Source organism: Camelus dromedarius, chromosome 27, assembly GCF_036321535.1.
Source record: "Camelus dromedarius isolate mCamDro1 chromosome 27, mCamDro1.pat, whole genome shotgun sequence".
In the NCBI taxonomy this organism is placed as follows: domain Eukaryota; kingdom Metazoa; phylum Chordata; class Mammalia; order Artiodactyla; family Camelidae; genus Camelus; species Camelus dromedarius.
In genome coordinates this window covers 21,361,827-21,389,055 of record NC_087462.1, presented here as the reverse complement: position 1 = coordinate 21,389,055, position 27,229 = coordinate 21,361,827, and the positions used below count along the sequence as shown (strand labels likewise).

The 27,229-nt window shown below is 38.2% G+C and overlaps 1 protein-coding gene across 3 annotated transcripts in view; it reads right to left on the bottom strand.

Moving 5' to 3' along the window:
- CPEB4 (cytoplasmic polyadenylation element binding protein 4) overlaps positions 1 to 27,229 on the bottom strand; it is a 62,456-nt gene that overhangs the window by 26,166 nt on the left and 9,061 nt on the right. For all 3 annotated transcript variants that reach the window (XM_031437811.2, XM_031437812.2, XM_031437813.2), the window contains exon 2: positions 17,435 to 17,516. In XM_031437811.2, the coding sequence (XP_031293671.1) occupies positions 17,435 to 17,516 (82 nt within the window). The remainder of the gene's footprint in view (positions 1 to 17,434; positions 17,517 to 27,229) is intronic.

Genomic DNA, 27,229 nt, shown 5'->3' with positions numbered 1-27,229 from the left:
GGCACCCAAGATATCCATGGAAAAGAGCTTATAAAACTCTAAAATTTTTGGAGGATGCCCCATCTTCCAAGTTGGTAGCCACAAGTAAAGAGGGGCAATGCATTTCTGTTTTGGAAGCGTTTCTACACGTAAGTCGAGGTGTCCAGACCACATACCATGTACCTAGTTCATGCTACAAGTTATAAAAATCATTATGACAACATTTTTACGCCACCATATTATTCCACATGGCCTTCACAAGGATGCTGGAAAACTGTCAACAAGTCTCGTTCATCTAAGGAATGGATAGAGGAACTTGATAATTATCTACCACAGTCCAGCACTCTATAAATCAGGAGTGGTGTGAGAATTTTAAATTGACTCAGAACTACAGACTACAAACTACAAAACTACAAGGAAGCAGCAGTCTAAACTCTGACCCCACAGAACCACAGCAGGCTCTCCAAGACAATGAAAAAGTGGGCAAGCACTAGAGGCTGGGGCAGGCTTTTCAAGATGCCAAGAAGACTCTACCTAGTTCCAATAAACACTGCAGGAGTGAGAGCTAATATGTGACCCTATCAATCCAACAGCTACAAATTTTTAACTCTTTGGAAAGGAACTTTAGGCCACAACTATTCTTCAACCTCTCAAAAGCCTGCTTCTTTGAAATAGTCTCCACAGAAATAAACTCATGCCATTAAAAAGATGAAATGGTTCTCTGTTGCTAATAGCTTTATTTAATCCATACGCAAAACTTGGGAGTCCAACGTGAAACAAAATCTGAACTCAGTTTTTCTACAATTTAAAACCAAATACAAGGATTTTAAAAATTGAGTTGCTAATTGTTTCACTTAAAATTCAGCTTGTTTCTATTTAGGGAGGTGAGGTAGGGAGAGATGGGCGAGGAGGAGGTAAAAATTAATTCTGATATTTCAATTTCTTCCTAAAAATTACTTTCATTATTTAATGCTAATGTACACAGCCAAGTATCCAAATCCAGTGAATTCCAGCTGAACTGCTTTAAATATAAGCCCAGATCACACGACGTGCCACAAGCATATCTTTAAAAAAAAAGCACAGACTTGAGATGCTGGAATAAGAATGTGATCTTAACTGTTAAAAACTCAGGGTGGGGTGAGTACTGTTTCTGAATCACTTAACTCAAAGTAGCAGCTGATTTTCTATAATGGAACATTTGCATAAATATTGTAGCTGTAAAACTCTCTAGTAAATGAACAAACAGCTATCACACATCACCACTTCTATTTATCATAAAACGTTTTTTAAAAAGATGATATAAACACAGAAACAAAAACATTTAACAATATTAACTGAAGAAAATATTCTGTTATTTCTAAGAAGATATTTTAATTTTTGTAATGCTAACATGAGAATTGAAACCATGGCTGTCCCATATGAACCATAATGTCTCTTATTTGATACCAAAGAGAACCCAAAGGACAAATTCCCAAACTAGCTGGCCCAGTTTAACAAATCAAGTTCCACCTTATCAGAAACTCACATTTGGGGTAGCTTTTAAGGAGAGAGAGATAAGACTATCTCAACATGACAGGCACAAAAATATCCCTTAGGATCTGAGTCTGCCTCAACATACATCTCCTAAAGAGATGCCACCCTCCGCCCCGGAGGTAGGGAAGCCTTGATGCCTTTTCTGCTCCTTAGACTTCCGAATACAGTATTCCTGCCCTTCAGCTAAGGCAACAGGGCACTGAAGGATCACTGGCAAAATTCAGTTTAACTCTGAAAGTGATACTTGCTTTTATTTTTTGACCTGTTCTTATTACATGAGTCCTGTCAGGCTGGACTCAGTTCTGGCCTCTGAGTAGTAAATATACCTGTAATATTTTGTTAAACCATCAGCGATGCTTTCAATATTAGCAGTGACATTTAAAAAAAAAAAAACCCTTAAGAAAAAACGTTCATGATGCTCCTCTACCCCACCCGCCCAATCTTTCTATAAATTCTTTAAATCATTCAACTGTCTAGAGTCATCCATTCATGACATCTATTATGGAGAACGTGTATCGTTTCCTTTCTGGGAATCCTCCAAAAGGTCCCACTGTAAGCACCGAGGGACTTTACAGCCTTTTACAAGCCTTTCACATTCTCCTTGTACACCTTTCATTTCTGCTCTAGCATCCTCTCTGCTCTACGGATGCCAATTTTAACCAGCATATCTGCATTTCCTATTCCATGGCTGGATTACTGACAATCCTGTCCCTTCCCCTGAGACAGTGGCCCTTCTTCTTTGTTTCCAAAGGAGGATATTTTCAAATCTTTTTTTGTTTGCTTGTCTGTTTTTCAGATTCACCTTTTTCCAGGGTATCTTGCCCAAAAAATGAAACCCCGTTTTTTAGATTAACTCACCAAATTTTATTTCTATCTGTGTTGTAACAGCCAACCTTCTTAGGTAATCATTTCAGCTACTGGTTAACTTTCTTATCTCTTTCAAGTAATAGGCCCTTTTAGGAACTAGAGCTTTTTTTTTTTTTTTTTTTTTAAACCGAGGGACCTTGAGTTTCCTGTTCGGGCACCAGGTAAGCACTCTATGAGTTCATTCCACGGAACTTAAAACACCAGCATTTCACAATGAGTAAAGTTAAGTAAAATAAAAATCACTGAGATACCTAAATATGAATGTAACCCAGTGTCTGTAGGTTTTGTTTCACTGGTTTTTTGATAATTCATCTATCTATAGACATAACCCAGGTTTTGGCACATTTAGAATTGAATTCCTCAAGGGAGAAGGCAGGCGTTAGGATTTTAGGCAAGTAAATCTATTTAGTGAATGAAATTCAGCCTCTGAGGGCTCTTGGTATTGACTGTGTTATAAATACAAAGAAATACTGCCTGATCAGCAGTCTTAACCTTAGGGGACACAATGACAAGGAAAGTAGTAGCCTCTGGAGGCCAGCTGTGGCATTTGGAGCCAGAAACCTGGCATACATCATGGAGAAGGCATACACTATATTTGGTGACATGACTCAACCTAGCCAAATATAGGCAACTGATACAGTGTGAGTCTGGGGAACCACACTACCAAATTCTACAGCCTGGAAAAGATTCAGACTCCGACTAGGCAATTCTATGCTAGGCATTTGCAAGTTGGAAAGAACCAATATTTACCAACCAGAATGACTAAGAATTGCTGTGGGGAGGAGGTGCTCAAAAGAACAGTATGTCCCATCATATTCTTTTTAAGACGCTAACTAAAGCAACCAAGTTAATGAGATGAAAGGAGAAAAAGACTAGAAGGAAATACTCTAAAATATTGGCAGTAGATGTATCTATCACCCACAAAATTAGATAAAATAAGTTATTTTCTAAAAAGTAACCCAGATATTATTGCTACTGATGATTCAGCAAGAAATGATATAATAAATGCTGCCATTTCAAACATATAAACAACAAAAAATATCAAACGTTCTACAGTGCTATTAGGTTTCATTCTATGACCTTCTCTTTTCCAGTCACACCAGTATTGCTGGGGACGTGGTAGCGGCCACGGAATGATAGGAGGGGCTAACTCTGCAAGGTTGTCTAAAACATAGCCATGCAGTCCAACAAAGTGACAAGTAGTGTGAAATTCTGACTTTTTTTTTTAATTGACTCACAGTATAAAAACATACTCCAAAGAAAAGGGGGAGGTTTTCAGAGGACATCACTGAAAACTGCTAACAAGGGAAGGATAAGCAGAGACTTAGGCCCAGATCTAAGACAGATCAAACATCTACACACATGACCACATGTATGCACATATTTAACAAGGATGCTCCTCCCAATTATGCTCCTGCTAATTTTATTTAGCTCACATCTAAGTAAGCCAAAGCTGTACTGCCATAAATAATTTTTTAAAGGAGGTGCTCCACCTGCCTTTCCGCATCTGCTGTTTTTTTCACCAACACTGCCTGAGACTTGCAGCAAGATGGCGCTGTGGGGACCTGGACGATGCAAGCAAGGTTCAAGAAATGTGTAATAAACTGTTTTTGAATACCAACTTTATATTTACACAAATGCAGAACACCTATCAATATGAACTAATAAAAATGTGTTTATTATGTTCTATCATTTAATGATACAAAGGTAATCATTTTTAATAATTTATTCTATTGACCTAAAAGTAACTCCCCAAATCAATCAGTAATCTTATTCTACCTCCTGATTTATCTGTGATACAACCAACTTCCAGTAAAGACATTTCCATGCAAAATTACAAAGGAGAAACTGACTAGGACTGACATCAACTGGATGGAGAGTCTTACATCCTCCCAAAGAGCCATTTAAATTACACACACACACACACACACACAGAGTTTAGGCTAAACAGAACTCCTCTCCAGGACGGATCTGACTTTCAGTTTAAAGGCCAGGGCTTCTAAAAAATACTTGAATTCTCTTACTTATCTCTTCAAGTTCATCTCTCACACTGCCATTTCCCTTCCCACTCGGCTAAACATTCAGAACTCCTGGTCCATTAACTCCTGGGTTCCTTCCTCTGTCTGGAATGCCCTCCTTTCTTTCTGCCCCCAATGTTTTACCACTCCGGCTTCCCCTGTTTTGTCCAGGTAGATTCCCTGTTAGGCCTCACACCCTATGGAAAGTCCCTGCCCCCAGCCACCTGGGGTTCAGGTATCCCTATGGGCGCCATACAACACTCTTCACAGTTATACTATATTTAAATCACCTGTTTCTAAACTCTGTTCCTCTAGGGCAACAAAATATTTGAGGACAGATTTTGGGTCTTGCATCCCAGAGCTTAAAGCAGAGAAAGATGGTCAATAAATAGCTTTTGAATGAGTGACTGAAACAAAGTCAGCAACTGGTGGTCTCTCTGCCATGGAACACGCAGTGAAAAGGGTAGAACTGGGCCAATCCCATTTTGTGAGCTAGGCCAGATTACTTAGTTTCTCTTAACTTCAGTAAAAGATATTTCTATTGACATGTGAGAAACTCATGAGATAATTTCTACAGAACGCCCAGAAAAGTCCCCCAGTCTGGAGTATGTGCTCAATGAATATTAATTCCCATCCCCTCACCAACTGTAAGCCAGAGGTAATCAACAATCTTCCACTTGTGAGAGAAAGAAAGAGGAAGGATTCCTCTTAGCCAAATAAGACCCAAACTGGAACCGTGGAGAAGGGAGTGGCCAACTGGGGGATTTCTCAGCTTCAGAGAAATGAGAGTTCGCTAATGTTCTTAGTTACAAACGAGGATCTCATTCTTCTCTAGGGGAGAGAAGAGAAAAAAACCTCTTTACTTTTATGGTAGCCAAACTGGCAAAGTAGCAGAAGTATTTTAGGAAATGAAAACTTCGAAAATTCAACTTTAAAATATTCCTTTTAATAAAACCCAAGGAAGATCTTCCTTTTGTACCAACAGCTCAGATTTAATTTTTCAATTGCGATATGATAGCTGAAAAACAATGTAACAGTGGCAAAACAAACAAACGAAAAAGAACATTTACCTTTAAGATAAGTAAAGTCAGTGGGATATGTTTCTACAGATTGAGGGAAGTTTCATATACAAGAAGGATTGCTTTGACTAACTCAGGGCAGGTGCAAAGTTGGAAGATCTAAAATCATCTAAGAATTTCAGGCAGAAGAGAATGTCTAGAGAAACACCAGCACAGAGCTGACCCAATTAAGGAATTCAAAAGATTTCCTACTGCCAGTAAACCTAACAACAAACCAGCAAGCAGGAAGGCTATTTTTATCCCTGCCAAAGGCCTTCTGACTCTGGACGCTACATTTAGAGGACAGAGCAACAAGATAACTTGCCTTAAGAGGATGTTATGATACCAGTGATTAATGGCAATTTTTTAAGCTGTAAAAAAAACTAGGCATAGTTTTTAATCCAAAGTAAACCAGCCAAAGCCAGTTAAAATAATAATAATAATAATAATAATAATAATAATAATAATAATAATATAACGAAAAGAAAAGTGGAAAAACAGACCAATGGATAGTAGAAAAGCTTTTAAGTAATCCAGAAACAAAGCCAAGACAGTAAATTAAAATTCTCCCACCTTGCAAACAGTTGATTAAGAGAAGCCTGTGTTTTAAGAGACACATTTTAAAAGAAATAGTGAACAAAAATAATTGTAGAGCTGGCCCAAGGTAAAGATGATTTTTGAGAAATGGCTTTTTGTACTGACATGAAGATCAAGACAAACTTATGAAATCCCTATGGACCACAGGCTAAGTTGCTTGCAAATGGCTGAGAACTTTAGAGATGAGAAAAGTCCCTCTTAACACTGGTTACTGAAGTCCAAACCCCAAAAAGCAATCAGCAGAGCCAGCAGTGGGCTTTCTGCATGCATACCAACCAACAACTCTAATCACTTCTTTAATATAAATGCTGATGACTTTACTGAAACTTAACGAAGATCGCGCTTGAATTTCGTATCTAATCTAATTTCACCTTTTGTTATTTCTCAAAGGCCCAGTTCCTAACTTCCTTTATCAATACGCAAGGCACTGAGTCTCCCTCTTATTACCCTTCAAAACTAATAAACAGGACATCCCAAAGATGTCTGTAAATTATTTGGAGGATAAGCTGCATGAGGCCAAGAGTCTTAGTTTTTATTTCTGATATATTCCAACAGCCTAAAATAGTGCTTGGCGCACAGTATATGCCTGATATGTATTTGTCTTATGAACGGCCTCCCCTCGCTTTAGACTTTCCGTATGTATCCAAAGTGCTTCTCAAAGCGGAGTTAGGGCGGGGGTGAGGAGGGAGAGCAGCGCATCTGAATCACTTCGGGAATACAGATGCTTCAGTCCCATGACAGCCCTGGTGAATCAGAATCAGCAAAAATAAGCCAGCTTGGAAAAGTTCCTTCGGTGGTTCTATTTTGATCTCCACCCCCAAAAAGGCAGCCCTTAATAAGAAACCAGCAGGTGTGAGATCTGAATGTTTTTTACGAACGATTATGATAAAATACAGATCTAAAATTCTGTCCCCAGTCTCCTAAACAGAAATTAAGAACCATAATGCCTTACTTTCTGTCTAAAGTATACTAAGGTAAACTTTTTTTTTAAATGTTTGTTTCTCTCTTAAAAGCTACACAGTAAGTACCTAAACTACTAAACCAGAAGCCAGAGGCTACGTGATCCTATCTTGATCCTCTAGGCACCAGTTAGTTGAATGACTTTATAAAAGCTGTTGTATCTCTCTGAAATGCAGTTTCTTCCACTGTAAATCAGAGATCACAAAACTCACATGAAAGGTTACTGTAAGGATTTAAGTTAAAAGATAATTCTCAGAAGGGGCATATATTCTTATAAAAGCCAGAGAAATGGTCTCAGAAGCAACTGCCCTTTCACTTCACACTGGTTGTTAACACTGCTTCCTATCTATACAGGCTGAGCAGGTCCACCACAAGAAAGAAACACGCTGACCAGCATCAAATGCGTCCTGTGGCCGACTATACCTAGTCATGGAATATGCTCAAATGTCTGTAGAACCAGAATATAAGCAGAAGCTAAAATGTAAGGCACTTCCAAACCAGGTGACTTGAAGAAGGCCATCTCCCCCTCCTAACAGAGACTGCCATATTACCCAACTCCAGGATGCACCCCACTTGTCACATGACTCCCCCTGCCTCCTGGCATTGTGCTGGATGAAGCCTAAACAGTTCACACTCCTAACCATGCCTCCAAAGGCAAAAAAAAAAAAAAAAAAATGGCTTCAGATGCCAGAGACAAAGTTCCAAGATGCCATTTGGTGGAGATGACAATCTCCGATAGGGTAAGCGACAGCTCACTCTTCTCTGTCTACTTCCCCACCATTTCCTCTATTAAATTCCCTTTTTTGTTCCATTCTTTTTGGTATTGGGGAACATTCTAATGGCAGGAGTTTCAAGCAGAACAATTAGAGAAATTCTCTACAGCAGTGTTTCATAATCTTGTATAAATATTAAGACCTCTTTTGAAGACACTTCCCAGAGGCTCCCCATCATAACAACTGAAGCCCTCATGCCCCACTTCAGGAGATGCTACAAGTAAACAACCACAACAAAAAACCTTAATAATAAAAGGCTACTGTGAATTCAGCAACACTTGCAAATGTATTTTAATCGTATTACATCAGCATCCTCGCGCATTTGGAAGATGATCATGCACGTATACATGACAAACCTATCACCTAACTGGAATGCTTGGTTCTGATAGGTTCACAGACCCCATCAAATAATTCCCACGGCAGAAGAGGCCCTGTGGTCCACAAATGGAGAACAGAAACATTACGTAAGGCCAAATTTAAACAACTGCTTCCTGAACACAGTATTTTTAGGCCTACCTCAAAACAGAAAGATGCAGTCTAGAAACAAAACCTTCACTCAGCTGAATGCATTTGATTGATTTCTGGTGATAGCCCTTCTTGCCAGCTATTCAATAGAAATGCTGCCACCACACCCAAGTCACATGAAGTCCACACGCTACTTTCCATCATTAAACCCGAAAACCTTCCGTTTTGTCACTTAGGAATACCATGCCAGAGACTGTATAGAATTGCTGATGGTTATTTAAAGATCACTAAGTTCAATCCATCCATTTACAGGTGAGGCAACCAAGATCTAGAGGGAAGTGACCCTCTTAAGCCATGTAACTGCTAATGGCAAAACCAGGTTTTAATAACAATCCTAAATTCTTCTCTTTTTTTTGTCTTACAATTTGGGAAAATGTATTAGAAGCTAACAACGTCTGATTATTTACAATAAAGAGCAAGTGGCTGATTTAAATCTGTTTAATTAATCATACCAGGCATTTATTATTTGGAATATCATAGCCAGTACAAGTTAGATTTTTTTTTCATTTTAGGTTCTCCATACTTCAATTAATCATGGCTACTCTTCAGAATGAAGATCTGCATTTTATTGTCGGTTTCTCATGAATTAAAAAAGGGTCCTCTAATTGGTAGATTCCTCCTTCTCTTTCCCGATATATAGCAACTGGCATCAGCCCAAATGGATTCCAAAGAGATTATGGAACTGCTTTCCCTTCAGAGTTCCATTAATGTTCTTAATTGACCGGTTACCAGGTAATACCCAGAATAAAACAAAGCCTTGCTTTTAGAACGGAGTGCACTGGTGTAGGGCTGAATTCAGAATCAGTCTATTAGACAAAATAGCGAAGCCCAGAGGCAGTCTGGCCATCTCAGTATCTGATTTGAAAAGTAGTAAATAGTTTAAAACTAGTTTAAAAGTATTCCTTTTGCAATTTTTTTTACTGCTGAACAGCAACAAATTTGCCGTTTTTGTTTTTGTTTTTTTTTTTCTTTTCTCCTTCCCCTCTTTTAACTTTAGGATGGAGGATAGTGGCAACATGAGGGCAAAAAAATAGAGCAGTGAATAGAGAAATTCACAAACCAGGCATATACAACAGCTGATAAATGAATCAGCTGCACACAATATTCAAGTAGAAATTCCATGCATGTCAGGAAAAATAATTTTGCGGCACAATTATGCAACTGTTCCATCCTTCCTGTAGCTAAACTGAATGGAAAGAGAATCCTGGATATTTTTATGACAATGAATCAAGCAGCATTGCTTCCCCACCCTCAAAGTCAGCAAAGGACGTACTCCAGGGTTATATAACATGATCGAGGAAAGTCTTAGCCCTTCACAGAGAATTCCCCATTGTATTACTCCATAATCAAAAGGGTTTTCATTATGCAGATTATTAGCATATAGGGCTGTTCTAACAGCTGTCAGGAAATGAAACAGCAAGTCACCTCTCTACAGAATTTTATATAGAAGGAACTAACAGAAATATATTAAGTGACACTATCAGAAGGTACAAGATACTATTATTAATTTGGATGTGGTGCATGAATAAAACGGATCTTTACAAATGTTCTAGGTGGACCTCTTTCTACTTTTTTAAACTGTAGGGAGGTCCCTAATATTTAACACAGACACATTGTTGACAAAGTCTGAGAACTTTACTACTTAAATGTTGTTCAGATTTCATTTCTGAATGGAAAATATTAGTTTGTCCAGATGGTAATACCTATCCTTAAATTGTACATAATACTTAATGTGACAATGTAGATTACAGAAAAGCCCCTGTTAATTTGCTACCTGGCTGCTGCTTGTCTTCTGATTTGGTATTTCCAAGCGTTAACTGTCACACATAGTTTATTCCTTTACCAATCCCGGCCCTGAATGTGAATCAAACAAAATTACGTCACAACAGCCATAAAATATGTAAGCCTTAATACAACTGTAAAGAGGAAAAAAAGTTAATGACTTCAAAGAATCTTTGGAAGAAATGTTTAGCCTCTTTAATCTTCTAATAAAATAAAAAGTTTCCTGTCACCTTTCCCTCTGCCCCACTTTACCCTCACCTCTCACCCAGGTGATAGCAGAGTTGTAACAATGTTTTAAGATGTCTATTCCGTTTTCATGGACTTAAGTAAGATCCTTCATGCTCAAATGTTCAGGATTAAGATAAGGAGACTGCTTGAGTAATTATGGACTCACATCACGGATGACATAAGACAAACTCCCCCTTTGTGACAACTGCTTATAGGATTTTCAGAACAAGTAAGAACAAGGGTCAATATTATACCCCACACACATGGAGGGTAGAGGACAGAGGATCACTACTTTGTACTTACCAGTACATATTATAGAAAAAACGGGCAGATGGGGATCTGGCCAAGGCACAAGGAGCCTTTAGTATGAACCGAGCAGGTTTCAGTTCAGAGTAAGGAAGACTTCAGCCCAATGCTACGAGCACATCAGTGTTGACAAGGACCACATTTTGGCCTCCCCGGCACTTCCCTTTTCCCTCCTCCCCTTGAAAAACAAAACAAAAACAAAACAAAACAAACCCAAAAACAACAGCAGTCCTCCACCTGGAAAAGTACAATCACGCAGTTTGAAATCCACATCTCTGTAAGCTCTGGGTACAACACACACAGTGCAGTGAGGGATCCACCGAATCCTGACCGACACTAACCCAGAAACGAGGCAGTGGGTCAGAACTAAGAATACACCCCGCGCCGGTGATGCAAAGACAAACCTGCCCCACTCCATTGCCCTCTAGTCCTCACAAAGGAAGTTACCTCAACACAGAAGCCCAGGTCCCATCCTGCCGCACAGCTAAGCCAAGCAAGAGAGAGGAACTGTTAGGATGTTCCATCTCCTCAGTCAGGGAAGGGGGAGCGCAAGAGGGGAGGAAACCACTTCACTTCTAAATAGCCACGCGCGAAGTTCACTGCGGCCAAGCTGAAGTGGTTCTCTTTGCTATGTGCCTTACTCCATTACTCCTGAGGCTTCTAGGACTAAAGCAATTTTCTGCTCCCCAGGGACCTCAGCCGCTCCCCTGCGATGCTGCTTTGAATTACTTGGTATCACCCAAACAGAGCCAGAAAGAACCAGCCGAGTTCAGGAAAGCTCCAGCCCGGTTTGCGGGGAGCTGCCTGGAGGACCCTGAATCTTGTAATATTTAAAGATCCCCCCATTTACCAGAAGACCACGTAATGGTAATTTGCCTGGAAGGAGAAATGTGATTCTGAATCCAAGTAAAATTCAGCTGTTTGCATTTTCCATGTCGTCTTTATGGTACTTTGTATCATGCCCCACCAGATATCCTTTAAAGGAAAATGTCCATCTGATCTTTTAAAAAGGTGATGGGGGGTGGGGGTGGGGTGCAGAGTAGTGCATAGTTGTATATTCTTAAATTGCCTCAGGCAAACTGGTTTAAATAGAAAAAGTCTAAATACTGGAAGAAATTATATACTCCCCCCACCACCATTTTAAATCAATTGTTTTAATACTATAGCAACAGTTTATTTTAGTGTAAGTTCCTTTGGTTTCTTTAAAACTGTATTTACTTTGAAATTCAAATTTATAACTGAATGATGTTAAAACTTAGCCCTGTTTTCAGTAACGCTCATGGTTTCCAGAGCTATCTCAGTGTACATAAAGTCAGTATACGTATCTGTTTGAAAACATCTGTATCAGTATACAACATCTGTTCTTGTAGAGAACTACCTGACTGCAATTCGGAGTGGAGAAATATTAAGATAACTAGTGGGTCAAAGGAAAATTTAAGGCTTTTTGGTTATCATTTATGGTATCTTTTTCAAGTAGCACTAACTTCATTCCTCCCGCTACTATAAAGATACATAATTTAGTCAGTCATCCCAACAGTGGCTCACTCTTTCACCGTGCCATAAAAAAATCTTACATAAAATTAACAAAACTGGCTTTGTGTACTAAACTTTCAACTGAGTTTCGTGATTTTCTTCTAGAGAGATTATTATAAATTCTTTTGCTTAGCAACAAAGAAAAGAGGCACAGATGGAATCAGCACTTACCCACTCATTTAAGCATTTGTTTCAAACAAATTCACAGCAATGAAAAATAGTGGGGGACGGGCCCCCTAATTTAATGTGTAGATAAACAAAAAATTGCAGAAGTATTTTAAAATGCAAGGTCACAAACACCTTCAGCAGTCAGGAATCAAATACATAGCATTTCTGGAGTTGATCCAGCTCTTAAAAATAAATTCTTATTAAATGATTGCATGAAGTAAGGCAGTAATGTCTAACCGTGTAACACACTCCCACTGCTCACTCAACATATGCAACAGGTTTCTTGGGCACCATGGGAATAAGTAAAAGACTGGCACTTTAAACAAGCTGCATTTCTGAATGCAATCATCATTGCCCACATGCAAATTAAGTATTTAAAATGCCTGAAACTCAGAGCAGGGTGGATATGTTGAGCTCCTCCTTCCAAAAATTGGAAGCAAGACATATTCTATAACAATATGAAGCGTAAGGGACTCTAATTTCCCAATATTCTCTGGAAAAATTAGATGATATTCTGATTCGTAATTTAGTTAATTAATATCTGAAGAACTCTATAATATTTTGACAATTTACAGATTGCCTTTGTTCTCCCAATAATTTTGCTGTCTCGTTTGGCTTTCTAGTGAAATGAAGCTAATTGGATAGTAAATGGTTTTCATATATAGGATTTAAAATACTCAATCTCTTATTATGAAACTGGATTGCTCTACTCTGTCTGACATCTGATGATTTTCAAGGACTAGTTTTTGTCAGTTGATTCCTCTGCCCTCTCCTTCTGCTTCCATTCCATGAACTACTGCGTCCTGGTTTATACCCATATTCCTTTATTCCCTTCACATACAGGAAAGAAAAAAAAAAAAGGCTCCTTAATTTTCAGAGGTCTCTCCTACTGTACACTGAATGTAATACCGCTTCATGAAATCTCTATTTCACTATGTCCAAACTATGCTTCAGAAGCCTGAAAACAGATACATCGCATGTGGTTTTAATCTATTTCACACTGCTTCATTTCTAAACAATACGTACCAACTTCACAGGTGAGGAAAAGAAAAAAAACAAATAACAGTAAGTTACAATATTCCCCAAATAATCATCTCAGTATCTACAACAGTAAAAGATTTTTCTTTCCAGATGAATAAAACTCTTGATGAGACGAATTATTGTAGCTACGCGCAAGCTACCACCTCGGAGATCAAAATTCAAAAATAAGTCTGCAGCTCAGGCTCTTAGTTTACGAAACTGGGTGTGTAGTGAAGAAAATGCAATCGGTCTCTGGGGAAGAACTGGTGTTAGTTATGGAGGAGGCAATACATAATTTCGTGGATAAAAATAACTTAGAGACATGCCAGCTGATCAGTGAAAGGACGTGGAGATAAGGGACAGGGAGGACCCCTTTTCCTCTCAAAGAGGTAAACCTCTGCACATGCAGAAAATGATAGCAGCCTTAAAATTCTTAGAAAAACTATTTTTAAATAAACTGTAAAAAAAAAAAACTAATGTAAATTATGAAATGAAGGCTAGCTACTCCTTTTGTACATTTCTTAAAGGAAAAAAAAAGATTAAAAGTTTCTATACAAGCCAGTTGGCATCAAACAGCACACTCATAAAGAAACTCAAAAATTATATTTGAAAGTTCCTAGGCATATTAACGTCTTGTTAGTTGATGGCAAAAATAATTTTAAATCTACTACATTAAGGAAGATTTTTTTTTCCCCAAAAGAAGAGGCAAATTCAATTGTGTTTTTTTTTTAATTTAAATAAATAATACATCCTTACCAATTCATTCAATTGGTAGTTCTTATTTCAATTTTAGGCTTTATTATTTAAACATACACACACAAACTATCTATTAGGAATTGCAAATGAAAATTAAAAATAAATAAGGTCATTCAAAATATATTTTATAAAATGATTTTTATGGAAAAAGGAACCAAAATATAAAATCTGCCTCCATATGATAGTTTTTTAAAACGATTTTCAAATTAATCTAATTTTTTATACTTTTTTTCTAAGAGGCATATTATTCTCTGCTAGACTTAAAGAAATAAGGCCCATTTTCTGTTTTCTATATTTCTAAGGAAGCAGAGCACATGAAAAGGCTACTTACTCATTTTTACAAAAGAGAGGCAGTTTTATATACTTATTTTAAAAGGACAGTGCGTTATGTTTTTTAAGATATTCAACTTTTATTTTCACCTTTTAACAAAATCTCACAATAGAACCACTGTTGAAATCAAACACAGTTTTCTTAAAAACAGCTCTTTAAATCAGAAGAGAGTTTGACAAAAAAAATGAACTATTCGTATTCGTCTGAGCAAACTGCAGTTTGGAAGTGACGGACTACAAAGGTAGAAAGGGCAGCATCCTGGTTTAAAAAAAAAAAGATCAAACCTAAGTAGAGTCTGGTATTTTAGGACCATGAACTCATCTGTGAATTCTTTATTGCTCTTAGAAGGAAAAAATACACAAAATTCATTTACTATGCTTCAGTCACCTTGGCACTTAAATTGAAATTGATTTTCTCATTTGATAAGCATGAAAACATACTTAATAGATTTTTAGTAATAATCGATACTACTTATTGTCTTCTCAGTGAACTAGGCAGTATGCTGGATTTCACAGACACATCACATCATTTAATCCTCACAACCTCACACACAGAATGGCAATTTAAATCCAAGTTTATCTGACTCCAAAACCCATGTTCTTTCCACTCTGCCACACTTCTTACAAGCCACAATTTTACAAAACCTCTGTATTCCCACACTAGGTCAATCAGATTTAAATTTTTCCTGTCACCAGGCTTAACTTTTGATTATCTCTACAGAGTCAGCCTAAAGAAAACTAACGTAGGTAAAAATTGGTAAGAAAAAATTAAAATGGGAACACAGAATAAAGGCAGAAGTTTACACAATGAGCCATTTAGCAAACTAGGAGAGAAGAAATAAACGTGAGAGAGTTGTCCTGACTGCATCTGAGAAGCCAAGGAAATACAGTTAATCCTATTAGAATAATGTGTGCAAACTCTTATATAAGTACTAGTTAGGGGTTTACTTCTTAGAAGCATCACATAATAAAGTGTCCATACCTGCTGCTTTTATATCTGCTTTCTTTTGTCAGAGAAAAGACATAGGCACTTATCATGAAAGTGAGTTCTAATTATCACCCCTAGAATCTAGTACATAAGAGGCTCTCAAAAAAAAAAAAAAAAGGTGCTGAAATAATCAAATACATTAAAGGAAAAAAAATGTCCTTTAGAAACCTTTTTTGTACTTCACTTTTAATTCTGAAACAATCAAAGATTCACAGCAAATTACAAAAAGTAGTACAGGGGGATCCTGTGTATCCTCATCCAGGGTCCCCAGCGGGGAGCAGCTTACATAACTACAGCGCACAACCAGGAAAGTGACCCTGGTGCAATCCACAGGCCTCATTCAGATTTCTCCATTAGCTACTTTATTTCCGAGTGCGCGTACCCTCCAAAGAGTTCGACTAGATGGCTGGGTTGAGCCAGGCTGGTAAGGGCTGGACCCTGAGTGGAGAAGGGCTGGAAATGGGAGGTAGGGATGGAGCGGGGTGAAATCAGAAGGTGGGGGAGGGGAGGGAGATAGCAGCCATTACAGTACTTAACAATGATTTTTACCATCACTGAGAAATGCTACCGTACATAATTCTAGAAGAAGAGTGTGCAGCTTCTCTGGTGCTAGAGAGGGCCTTAGACTCTCCTCATTTTTCTTATGGGAAAACAAAGGGTCAAAGAGGCTGAAGGACCCAAAGTCAGAGTGCTAAGAAGTGGCAAAAATAAAGCCAATTCTGAGAGATCATCTTTCCTCAAAACAAAGTATGCAACCGGATTAGAGTCCGTCAGAATTCCCTAAGGAATTCGGTAAAGACCTTCAAAATAATCCTATTTCAAAATTAGTTCATCAGATGGATGCATATTTTTTCACATATTATTTTTCATCTCTCCAGACCTCAAAAAACTCCTCATTAAAAAATGACTATCATTAGGCTGTTAGTTTTACTGCACTAGTAATAACACAAACCGAACTCAAAGGGAACTGGGTTAAGCTGGTTACCACTTGAAGCGACAGGCTCTTCGCCACTTTGAACCCCAGTGCAAAGCTGTGCTGGCACAAAGCAGGCTCAAAAACGTTGAATGAATGAACAAACAAATGAATAAATGAACAAACAACTTAAGTGGGATGATGAAATACACTAAACAACCCAAATTTCTTAAAAAAAAAAAAAAAACCCTGCAGTCTAGTAAAATGATATTTTTGTGCAGAATAGTATTTCATTTTGTAGGATATTTTTCACAAAATCAGAGCTAGAAGGGCCCTTGGAGAACATCAAATCTGGTCATTCTCAACTCTGGGTACACATGAACATCACCTGAGACATTAAGAAATAACATAAGCCCCACCCCACACCTGGGATGTCTGGGGGCCCAGACATCCGTATTTTATTTTTAAAGCTCCCCATTATTAAGGCCTTTATTATAAGAGTGGTTCTAAGTCCTTTATTCTAAAGAGGAAGAAACTGAGGCCTAGTCAAACTGCAATATCATATTCAAGGTAAAAGAAGTGAGACCAGAATCCAAGTAGGAGTAACACTGTTTTTTTTAACATAATATACATAAAAAATATTTCAAGAACTACAAAGCTTCATTTTAACTTTGAAACTGTCGGCCATTTCTTAAAATGTGAAACTAGGTTAAAAAAAAAATCTGTCAACATTTGAACTCTTCCTAGCACATTGTCACTGTCATAGGTGGACAGACATAAACGTTTGAGGCACTAACCAGGTTTTGCCTAAGATATTAAAAAAAATTAGGAGAATCGTTCCCATCTTCCCAGTTAACCACCATCCCTTAGCAATTAGCACTCTTGTAGTTCCCTTAGCTGTTTTTATTGTGAAGGGCCGACAGTGGGTATCAAATGCTTGATTTTTTTTTTAACAGGAAGAGGTACATGTATATAATGATGGAACTGACTGGATACAAAATAGGAACCTATAATATCTGCCATATTGCCCAACATATTACATAGATAATACAAATTTTAAAATATTTACTAAAATCAAATAGTTACATTTTGAAAATTACCTTTAATCGAATCATTTTCAGCTCTCATTATGTCAATGAGTGAACTCTCCAGTGAGTGCATGTCAAATGTCCTGGGGCGATCCTGTAAACACAAACAGCCACAGACCACTTTTAAAATAGCATTTAATTATAAAAGAGGACAATAAGCTGCATTTGATGGGACAAAGATCAAAAAGTGGCAATTTTCCTCCCTCCCGTGTAAGGCACATAATTACTACATTTTATTTTTAACACTTACGAAACACCAAAAACCACAAAATAAGTACCCAGTGCTCAGCAAAGACTGATTTGATTTTAATAATAATTTCAGTTAAAGCAATACTTTTATGAACAAAGCAAAAACAAACTAATTTCTATCCGGTTAAGAACATTACACAAAGGTAAAAATAAAATTTGTAATCTTTCTCTGCCACTTAAGACTGCAGTAATGTGTTCCAGCCATCATTTACTAAGGTGACGTCTACACGTGCTTTTCAGAACAGCTATATTTACTATTAGGCCAAGATCTGAAAATAGTCATCCAATGTCTGTAAGACCACTGAATGGCAAAGTATTCTTGAGTTTTCTGCCCTTCAAATTAAAAGGCAGACAGGGAGTGGAGAACATTGCTGGTCTAAACCCTGGTTAACAAAATGCATGTCACTAGTGGGTGAGGAATCTGAAAAGACACAACCCTCCAAGCGCTGAGGCATTCTTCAGGATGAAAAGTACAAGAGAGAACTAAAATTAAAGTTTAGCTTGTTAGTGGAACGTAGATGAAAACATTTTCAAATTAAATACCAAAGGGGAAGCAGTAGTACACATTTCTGGCCCACCTTAAGAATAAACACATCTACATACAGACACCACAGCAAGGGTGTTAAAGAAAAGGGGGCTGCTAAAGGAATGTGATGAGCACAATTTCATAAACTTCTCTTCAATTCAATTTTCTCTCATTATATTTTTAAAATTTTATTTTTATTAAATTTTTTTTGGGGGGTAGGTAATTAGGTTTATTTATTTTATTGTATTTTTTTAACAGAGGTACTAGGGATGAACCTAGGACCTCGTGCATGCTAAGCACGCACTCTATCACTGAGCTGTACCCTCCCCAGCCTCTCATTAGTTTTTAATTCAAAGCTTTGGCTTTTTCAAAGAATTCACCTAATTGTATCCCCCCCTTTTTAAGCTTGTCGGGATCTCACTTTTCCAGCTTCCTAGCTTACCTCTAGAACTTTCAGGTTGACAGAGCTTGTCCTCCACTCAAGAGCATCTTTTGATCACCCTGACATCTCTCCTTTGTCCTTCTGTAACACTACTCACCCTGTACTATTATTTTCCTTGAAATAGGCACCACTCCCCCCTACCCCACCCCACCACACAGATAGTCAGTAATGTTCACTGAATTGTTTTATGATACAAAATTTTCTTAAACTTCTGCAAACTGCGGAGTCCAAGGGCAGTTATATTGGGATATAATCCAATATTTTAAGCAGGAAGTATTACAGGTTTTCTCCCCTAGCGTGGCAGGGGATGAAGATGGGATGGGGAGTAAGTGCCTTAAGATGCTATTCTGCTCCCAACTGGTATGGCTCCTCCAGAATATCTTTCCCACTTTTCCTCCTGATTCTTTCCTCATTACCCTCATCTTCTCGACAAGGTCTATAGGGAGGCAGGCGGTCAGGTGGTCAGAATGAGAATTTCTAAGGGTTAGTGTTCACAAAAAGAAAAAACTCTTCTGTTTTTATCCTTCCTCATCTCAAGCACTGAATAAAATCAAAACTTCACTGCGTATTCCTTTGGAAGCAAAGTGAATTTGACGCATAACTTAAGAAAAAGGTTAAAATAAAATTCCACTATCTCATTCTGCAGTAGCTGGATGTGTCCGCCCTTCAGCATCCTATGAACCACACTCATAATCAGGCCAGCCACTGTCTCTATCTCCAACACAAAACCAGTCTCGGAGGCACTAATTCTCAGTGTCTGCTCACTTGCCTGTGTCCTCTGACTGTCAGTTTCTCAAGGGTAGGAAGTATGTCTTCCATCAAATGTTCCCAATGTCTGTAACTCCAAAGGGTGATGGTGTGCCGAGATGCTCATCTCTTCGAGCCACAGGACTGCCCAGGGGGCCTGCTGTGGTAGGAAGTCCCTGGCAGATGATTTCTGTTTCAATATGATCATTTTCTATATGTGCCATGATGCAAAACAGGCTGAAAAGCCTCGTTCGATGTATCTCTATCACTGTGCCTCACACAGGAGCCGGCAGGTTAGAAAGCATGCATGTGTTTGCTTAATGAATGAATTCTTTCAAGTAATTTTTAAGTGTTTAAAATATTTCTTTTCTCCTATGTCCTTATCTTACAGGCTTGTTTTTATACATCCCCTTTCTGGCTATAGAATTGTAGGGGTTTTTTGTTCAAAGTAACTGCGATGGTGGTGGGGGCGGGGGGAGAGATGGAGAAAAAGACCTCAGCCTACTATTTTTTTTTTCAGTGAAACTAAAGTAGGAAACAACCTTTCAAGTTCCAGAACTTGCATTTTGCCAATCACTGAATGACAAGAGCACCACAGAGAATCAGTTGATGAGGAATATTACACACAGTGTTTTTTGTTTGGTTTGTTTTATGACAGCTGTTTCCAGTAAGTAAAGAAGCAGCTTTTTCACCTATAAGTTTCTAAATGTGTTATTGGAATTTAGCAAAGCCACTTCATACTCACACCCTCACGCAGGCTATTGCCTAGAAGGTAAAGACTTTTGCGAAAATAACCACCACTGACTTCTAACTGGTAGAGTACCTTGAAACTAAAACCCTAAATGAATATTTAAAATTTTGGTAATGCTTTGTGGGATTAAGAAGTGAAAAAAAAAAAAAAAACCCTTTTCACACGTATACTAGCTTTCATTTGTCACAATGTTATACAAGGATGACAAACAAATACCAATATACAAACTCTGATCAACTGGTACTGACTCTCAGATGCAATGCGTTGACAAGAATCTCCTGGCTCTGTATGAATTAGAAGAAAACAGTGTTTCAACGGATCAACAAGGATGACTACATGCAAGATATAAGACCCAATGGCACAAGTACCACATTTTTGCCAACTCCGGTCTAATATGTACTCCTCCCCATAATCCAACCTTATTTGTAAATATGATCATTACAAACTCCTTTACATTTGTATATCACTTTGTTTCTTAACACGCTGTGGCAATTTAAAGAGTTCAAAGCCACATATTTTGTCAAGTAAGCATTCTGTTCCCAGAGAGGGTCCAAAGTTTATCATTCTGATTACTCCCTCACTGATCTGTCCATTTAAAGTAACCATTTTTTTTTAAAAGGACTGAAATATAAATGTCTGTGCCATTAAGAAGTAGACAGAGGTGTACAGACACAAATAAATCCAAGGAATAAGAACAGCACAAACAATGCTGGTTTTCCTGCCCAACAACCAAAGTATCAAATCAAGAGTGCTTTGATCTCTGTATTTCACTCTTCAGTCTTACCTTTTTGGCTTGCTAATTGGGCCAAATATCATAACCACTTATCTATTTTCTAGTATCCATTTCCCGGAAAGTAAACTAACTATAAAATAGAAATCTTGTTAAGTGACAGCTCTTCTTAATGGAACTTGAGCTGATGACCAAGATATGAAGGTAAGCATCAGTGGAAACGAGCCTTAGACACCAGGAAGTCCGGCGTGTCTTGTGAACCTGGGCACGTTCATCCTCTAGACCTCTTTGCTGATCCGAAAAGGGAGTTTGATTAGATCTCTAATGTTCCTTTCCTAGCTCCATAATACATTTATTTATATTCTAGCTTTCTGACATTCTAAGATGGTCTATGCTCTTCAAGATTTGCAGTTTAAGTTCTGATTGAGTATGGCAGCAACCAAAAATGTGAAGGGCAATGACTAACCAAAGTTTATCACTTCTTGCCCACAAAAAGGTGGGGTCAATGACAGATTAATAAGAAAATGATGTCTTGGAGTCTTAAAAGGATAGTCACTCCATTTTCATTAAGCTATTCACAAATGCAAAATATCGAGCTTTTTCCAAAAAAGTTACTTAAAATAATTTGTTGAAGCAGGATATTCTGATTTCAGATAAAAGTCCAAAGAATCTATGATAAAGCAAAAGCCAGTGACAACTCTATTTGCTCCAAGCTATCATTGCCAGTCTCTCTCGGCAGCGTACAGGGAGGAAAAAGAGAAAAGTGCAGCTGCCCTTCACTGAGCATCCACTAAGCACCTGACATTATTCTAGGTGCCTTTTAAATACTGTCCTAATTAATCTTCAAACCTTATAAGTTAGACTGCATTATTCTCGTTTTAATGATAACAATCAAGACTGGGGAAAATCCACAGTTCACTGCACAGGTATGTTACCGCGCAGTTCAGCAGCTTCACCAAGATTCAAGCTCAAGTTTCACTCCAAAGTAGGTGGTGCTTCCTTGGCTAAAGTAATGGTCATGGTAGTCAAAATACCACACTCATTAAGATATAAATTAGAATAAACAAGACACTCTGCCATAAGGGTCCTGGGGGCAGGAACATGCTGGCTAGCAGCTAGCAAACAGTAGGCACTCAATTATTACTCAATAAAACAAAAGAACAAAATGTATGCATAAGAGTAACATAGGATAATATCAGAGATACTTAAAACGTAAGAAGAGATAGAGAAGCTGTATCTTCCTTCTTCCTATTGAGATGACAGATAGTGGTACACAGATTAGAGACCTAACACAAACGCATCTCTAGATTAACTGCAGCCAACCACAGGAACTGAAGTGGCAGTAATAGTTACAATAATATCAGCAGCTAACATGTATCAAGCTCTAATGCCTTACATGCACAATCGCATTTACTCCTCACAAAAAGCCTATACAATGAAGTGTTCAGTTATCCCATTTCACAGATGAAGAAAGTAAAGTGATTAAGTAAGTTTATTAATGTCAGGTAAGTGGAGAAGGCAGAATTTGAACCAAGACCTTCTGATTCTAGAACATGTACACTTAATAATCATCAATAAAAATAAAAGACCACCAATTATTTCCAAGGCTCAGCAAAGCAAACTTGATTACAACTGTGCCTAGATCTCTTTTTATTTTGTAATCTTAATTGTTACACTAAATATATTGAGTTACAGGTCAGTAACTGGTTGGTTTCAGTTTCTGTCATCTCTACTTCACAGGACAATGTCTAAAGGAAAAACCACACAAGATGCTATGAAAATCAAAGTTGATAAAAATAAACTTCTGACAAAGCAAATTAGTGTTTCACAGAGTAGGACCTGTCCTTTTAATATATCTGAATAATCCTGACTGCCACGGCAAAATAGCTACATCAGCATAGAATTGATGACATGGCTTTTTATTTAACATCCCAGAAGCAGCCAAAAGCAGCACAGGAACCTGATGGTCTATCACTGTCAGGATGAACAACTAGATTGCAACTATGTTACAAACCAAAATTATTATTTCATAACTTTTTCTTTTTCTTAAACATCCAGATGGATAATATAAGCTGGTGTTTCTCCTATTTAAGAGTACATCAGAGCCATCTGGAGGTCCCATCAGAACATAGACTACTGGGTCAACCCCTGAAGTCTCTCATTCAGTAGGTCTGGGTAGGACCCAAGAATTCACATTTCTAACAAGTTTACAAGTGAAGCCAGGGACCACACTTGGAGAACCACTGAGTTAAGCAATTCCATTCCACAGGTTAACATCATTAGATACTTGGGGGTGTGATTTGTAACTTACATCCTGGTTGACGGCTGTGATGCAGTCCAGCTTAAATAGTCTACACCAGCCATTTTAAGGTTTCCTTATGAAGAGAAGGGCTTTGCTCTCAAAACCCAAAACAAAGCCCTCTCTTCCCAGGTCTAAGATGCATTAATTGGAAAAAGATTACAATCAAGTTCAACTTCAAGAAATCAACCACCATGACCACTCCTCTATTGGTTCCTGCCTTATTATATTTGAGATAGTATATTTTAGCATTACTAGATCTGGTCTAAAACACAAAATATACTAAATTGAATATAACCACATCATTAAGAACCAAAGCCAAAATTCAGCTACTCCCTTTACTCATTATCTTCTTATAAAGACAGATATTACCGTGATCATCACTTCTCAGACTGCTATGGCTCTGTATCAGCTTATGGAAGTTTCTCTTTCTGTCTTAAACTTTGAAGGGAAAGGAAAATATTTTGGTTTGAAAGGAAAGTCTATGCCAGTGTATGAGCTGCCAAAATAACTAGGAAGTTTGAGATGCCAGCAGAGCCCATAATCAAAGGTAACCATGGGAGTTTTAATCCAAAATTTGCCAAATGTAAATACTCTACTTGGATTAAATACTTAAACCCACAGACATCACAGGTTGACAATATAGTCAACTTTCAAGACCCTTCCATCCCTGTTGCAGGCACAAGCCCCCCTTTCCCCCAGACTCCCCTAGCACGCTGACATCCCACGTGATATCGACAAGCTCGGTTACAGCTAACCCCGCCTCCCACCACTGGACTGTATCACTCATCTCCACAGCCACAGACCGGAGCAACTGTGCAGCATACAGTAAGTCCCTCATCATCGTCACCATCATTATTAAAGTGGCGAACACGTCCCTTCCAGCTCAGTGTTGTGTCTCACATGAGTGATGTATGACATATGCACATCAGTTCCTCACAACCATCATGTAAACTGGGTACAATTATTACCCCCATTTTAGGCAAATGAAGCTATGAGAAGTTAACCAGTTGCCCTCAAAGTCACCAAGTAAGTGGTGGAGTCTGACTTCAGAGCAGAAACTCAGAAAAGTGGTCCATTTAAATGAGCTTTGTCATGACCTAGAAATTTCAATCTGTTAACACCTGTAAGGTCTGAAATCCTTCACCGTCTACAGGGTCTGAATGCAGAGAACAAGCGTCAGTGGTTAAAGTGAAAGAAGGAGAAACCAGGTTTAGTAGCATCTCATATTTCTTAGCAGGGTCCCTCTTTAGTAGGTACTTTCCCATTATGACCACTTTATAATGAAGGCAAAGCCTCTTACAGAGCTGAGGCTAGCAAGTGCCCCCAATAGAATAATACACTATAACAAAATCAATCCATGTCTTCGGCGGATTACCCTGATTGGATCAGTAGCTCCATTTGCTCCCATGTGAACTGATGAATCAGATCTCTCCAGAAAGTCTTTTAGAAAACTTTCTTTTATTCTAACTTCACTAAATAAACCACACTCATTTTCAGCATTAAAAGATTTTAAAACGGTAAATATTTCTTCTCACCACTTAACTGTATTAAAATCACAACTTGGCATTTCTAGACTTGATCAGTCAGTTCCTGGGTCAACAGACCCCTTCCTCTTATTAACTGTTTGTTCATTTTCACCTTGCCCGGCAGAGAGAAATAATTAAAATCTATTCCAAGACCGGTGTTTAAATCGCCACTCGCTAGATGAGTAATCTTGATACTGTATCTCTGAACCTTGATTTCATCAACAAAATGAGGATGGCATCTCCCTTATTAAACAGGAGTGAGGAGAAATGAGATGAGGCCCATGACAGACCGTGCACGACACGAGCCAGTTAAGAGACCCGCTCTGCCCCTTCTCTCTCTGGTCAAACAGCAACAGGGCCTGAAACAAACATATTTAAGTAGGTACTGTTTGTGTATATCTGAATAATTCAGCTGTTCCATGCTTTTTCCTGTAGCTCATTTTCATAAACAAAATAGAAAAAGATTTTTTCCATCAAATAAGCTATTTGGGGCAAGAGGTCATTAGTTCAGGACAGTAGGTAAATACTACTAAAATGCAGCCCTAAGGAATGAAGTCATTTAGATCCTTCTGGCCATTCCTCTATCTTTGGCTGCTTACTGGCTGTCAGCATTCCTCTGCTCCACGTCTGCTGGGCCTGATCAGGGTCCAGAGTCAGCAGAGAGAATGGTCACCTAAATACACAATCTTTATTCCTAAACTGAGGCTCGTATCCTATAACCCACAATATCCTTAACATCTCTGAGCTTTCGCGAGCCTTGACAGCAATGTCAAGAGGCAGCCTGTGCCTGGTGTCAGCCTTTCAGGGCCCTCACAGCTCCCACCCTCACACCCTTAGCTCTTCAGAGTCTCCTGAGCAGAAAGCGCTTCTCAACACTCAGGCACAAAGCAAGAAGTCACTGGCCTGTATACTCCTTGAGAAGCACGTCTGCCTTGGTCCTGTATTCCCAGCACACAAGCCACTGTAAGCACCAAACACTTGTGAGTTGAAAAAGAGAAAGAGATGAAAAAGTGTGATGTAGTCCAAAGGCCTGCAAAAGACTCCAAACCTCTAAATTCCCCTTAAAAAAAAAAAAAAAAAAACTGGTCTAGCAAATAAAAATGCAACCGAAAAGCTCTCAGTCCTGTCCTGTTCTCTCTCCTTTTGGACAGCCTTCCAAAAAGTCTAGAGAAGCCTGAACCTGGGAGAAGGCTGAGATGGAGTGAGGAAACCTGGACAATCTCCTCTCACATTTTTGGTCATCAGATGATGTTTTGTTGGATCTCTCTCTCTCCCTCTTTTTTTTTTTTTTCTGATGGCCATGTGACCACCAGCACCCTTCTTAGCCCAGGAGGGAGGAGATGGGGCCAGAAGTGGTTTCTTTAGATATTAGCACCAGGTTGAGTAGTGAAACAGGCTGAACAAGCACAACAGAAATGTGGGCCTTGCTTCAGTTTCCACTATCTTTCTTTAAAAAAAAAAAAAAACAGCTAGAAAATATTTTTGTATGTTTTTTAGGGAGAAAAAAAGACTCTCTTTTAGAGATACTAAATATCTCTGAAATACTAAACCATTTACAGATGAAGTGATCTATTAGCTGGGAAATGCTTCAAAATAATATGAAAGCAGGAAAAGAGGGTCGGGAAGAGAAATGAAAGAGGACCGTCCAGGACCTGACCACTGTTGGACGCCACATGACATGTTCTCGTAGTTTGCTATATTATTCCATCTATGGAATATTTTAAATTTTTAAATTTAAATTTTTCCAGAATAAGAAACTGAAGAGACATGAGGGGGAAAATCTTTACCCAAAGAGGAAACAAACAGCTGGTCACTTGATTTTCCTGCAGTGCTCAAGAAAATGAGAGCATCATGTAGGCTGTTAAGTACAGTGACTATGAAGTGCAGTGATTTTATTAAACAAAATTGGCAGTTCAGTTTATAAAATCCTTCTTTGACAGGAAGCTCAAATTACCTCACACAACGGTTTTCACATAAGAAGAATCTGTGCTATTCACAAAATTTTTAATATTTCTATGTGTTGACTTTCTTATATCAACAAAATCTTTTGGAAGCCAAATATTAGACATATTCCATTTTATCCTCAAAAAGACTGGACAAAAAGAAATGAGAAAATGAAGGATCAGGAAAGCTGAGTAGCTTGCCCTGGTCACATAGCTAGCAAGTGGTAAAACCATTGCTGGAACTCAAATCTGACTTCCCTACGATAACTCGGATAACTTTTCTAAGTTCTTATATTAACTTTCTTTGTTTGGTTCTTTTTAAGGTTCTTACAGACAGTAAGGTTACAGCAGCTACTTTACTGACGAGCATCAGAATCACTCCTCGAAAATACCTGGGAAAACTGTTATTAAAAGTATGTTGCATAATATTTAAATATAAACATGTTTTAAAATGCATAATACTGAGGGATTAACTATAACTTATTTTAGATCTACAAGAAAACAATGATTGGGATATATCAGATGAATATTCAGCAAATAGAAATTTTGTCCAGTCTAAATAACTCTACAAATATGAAAAGTACTTGTTCA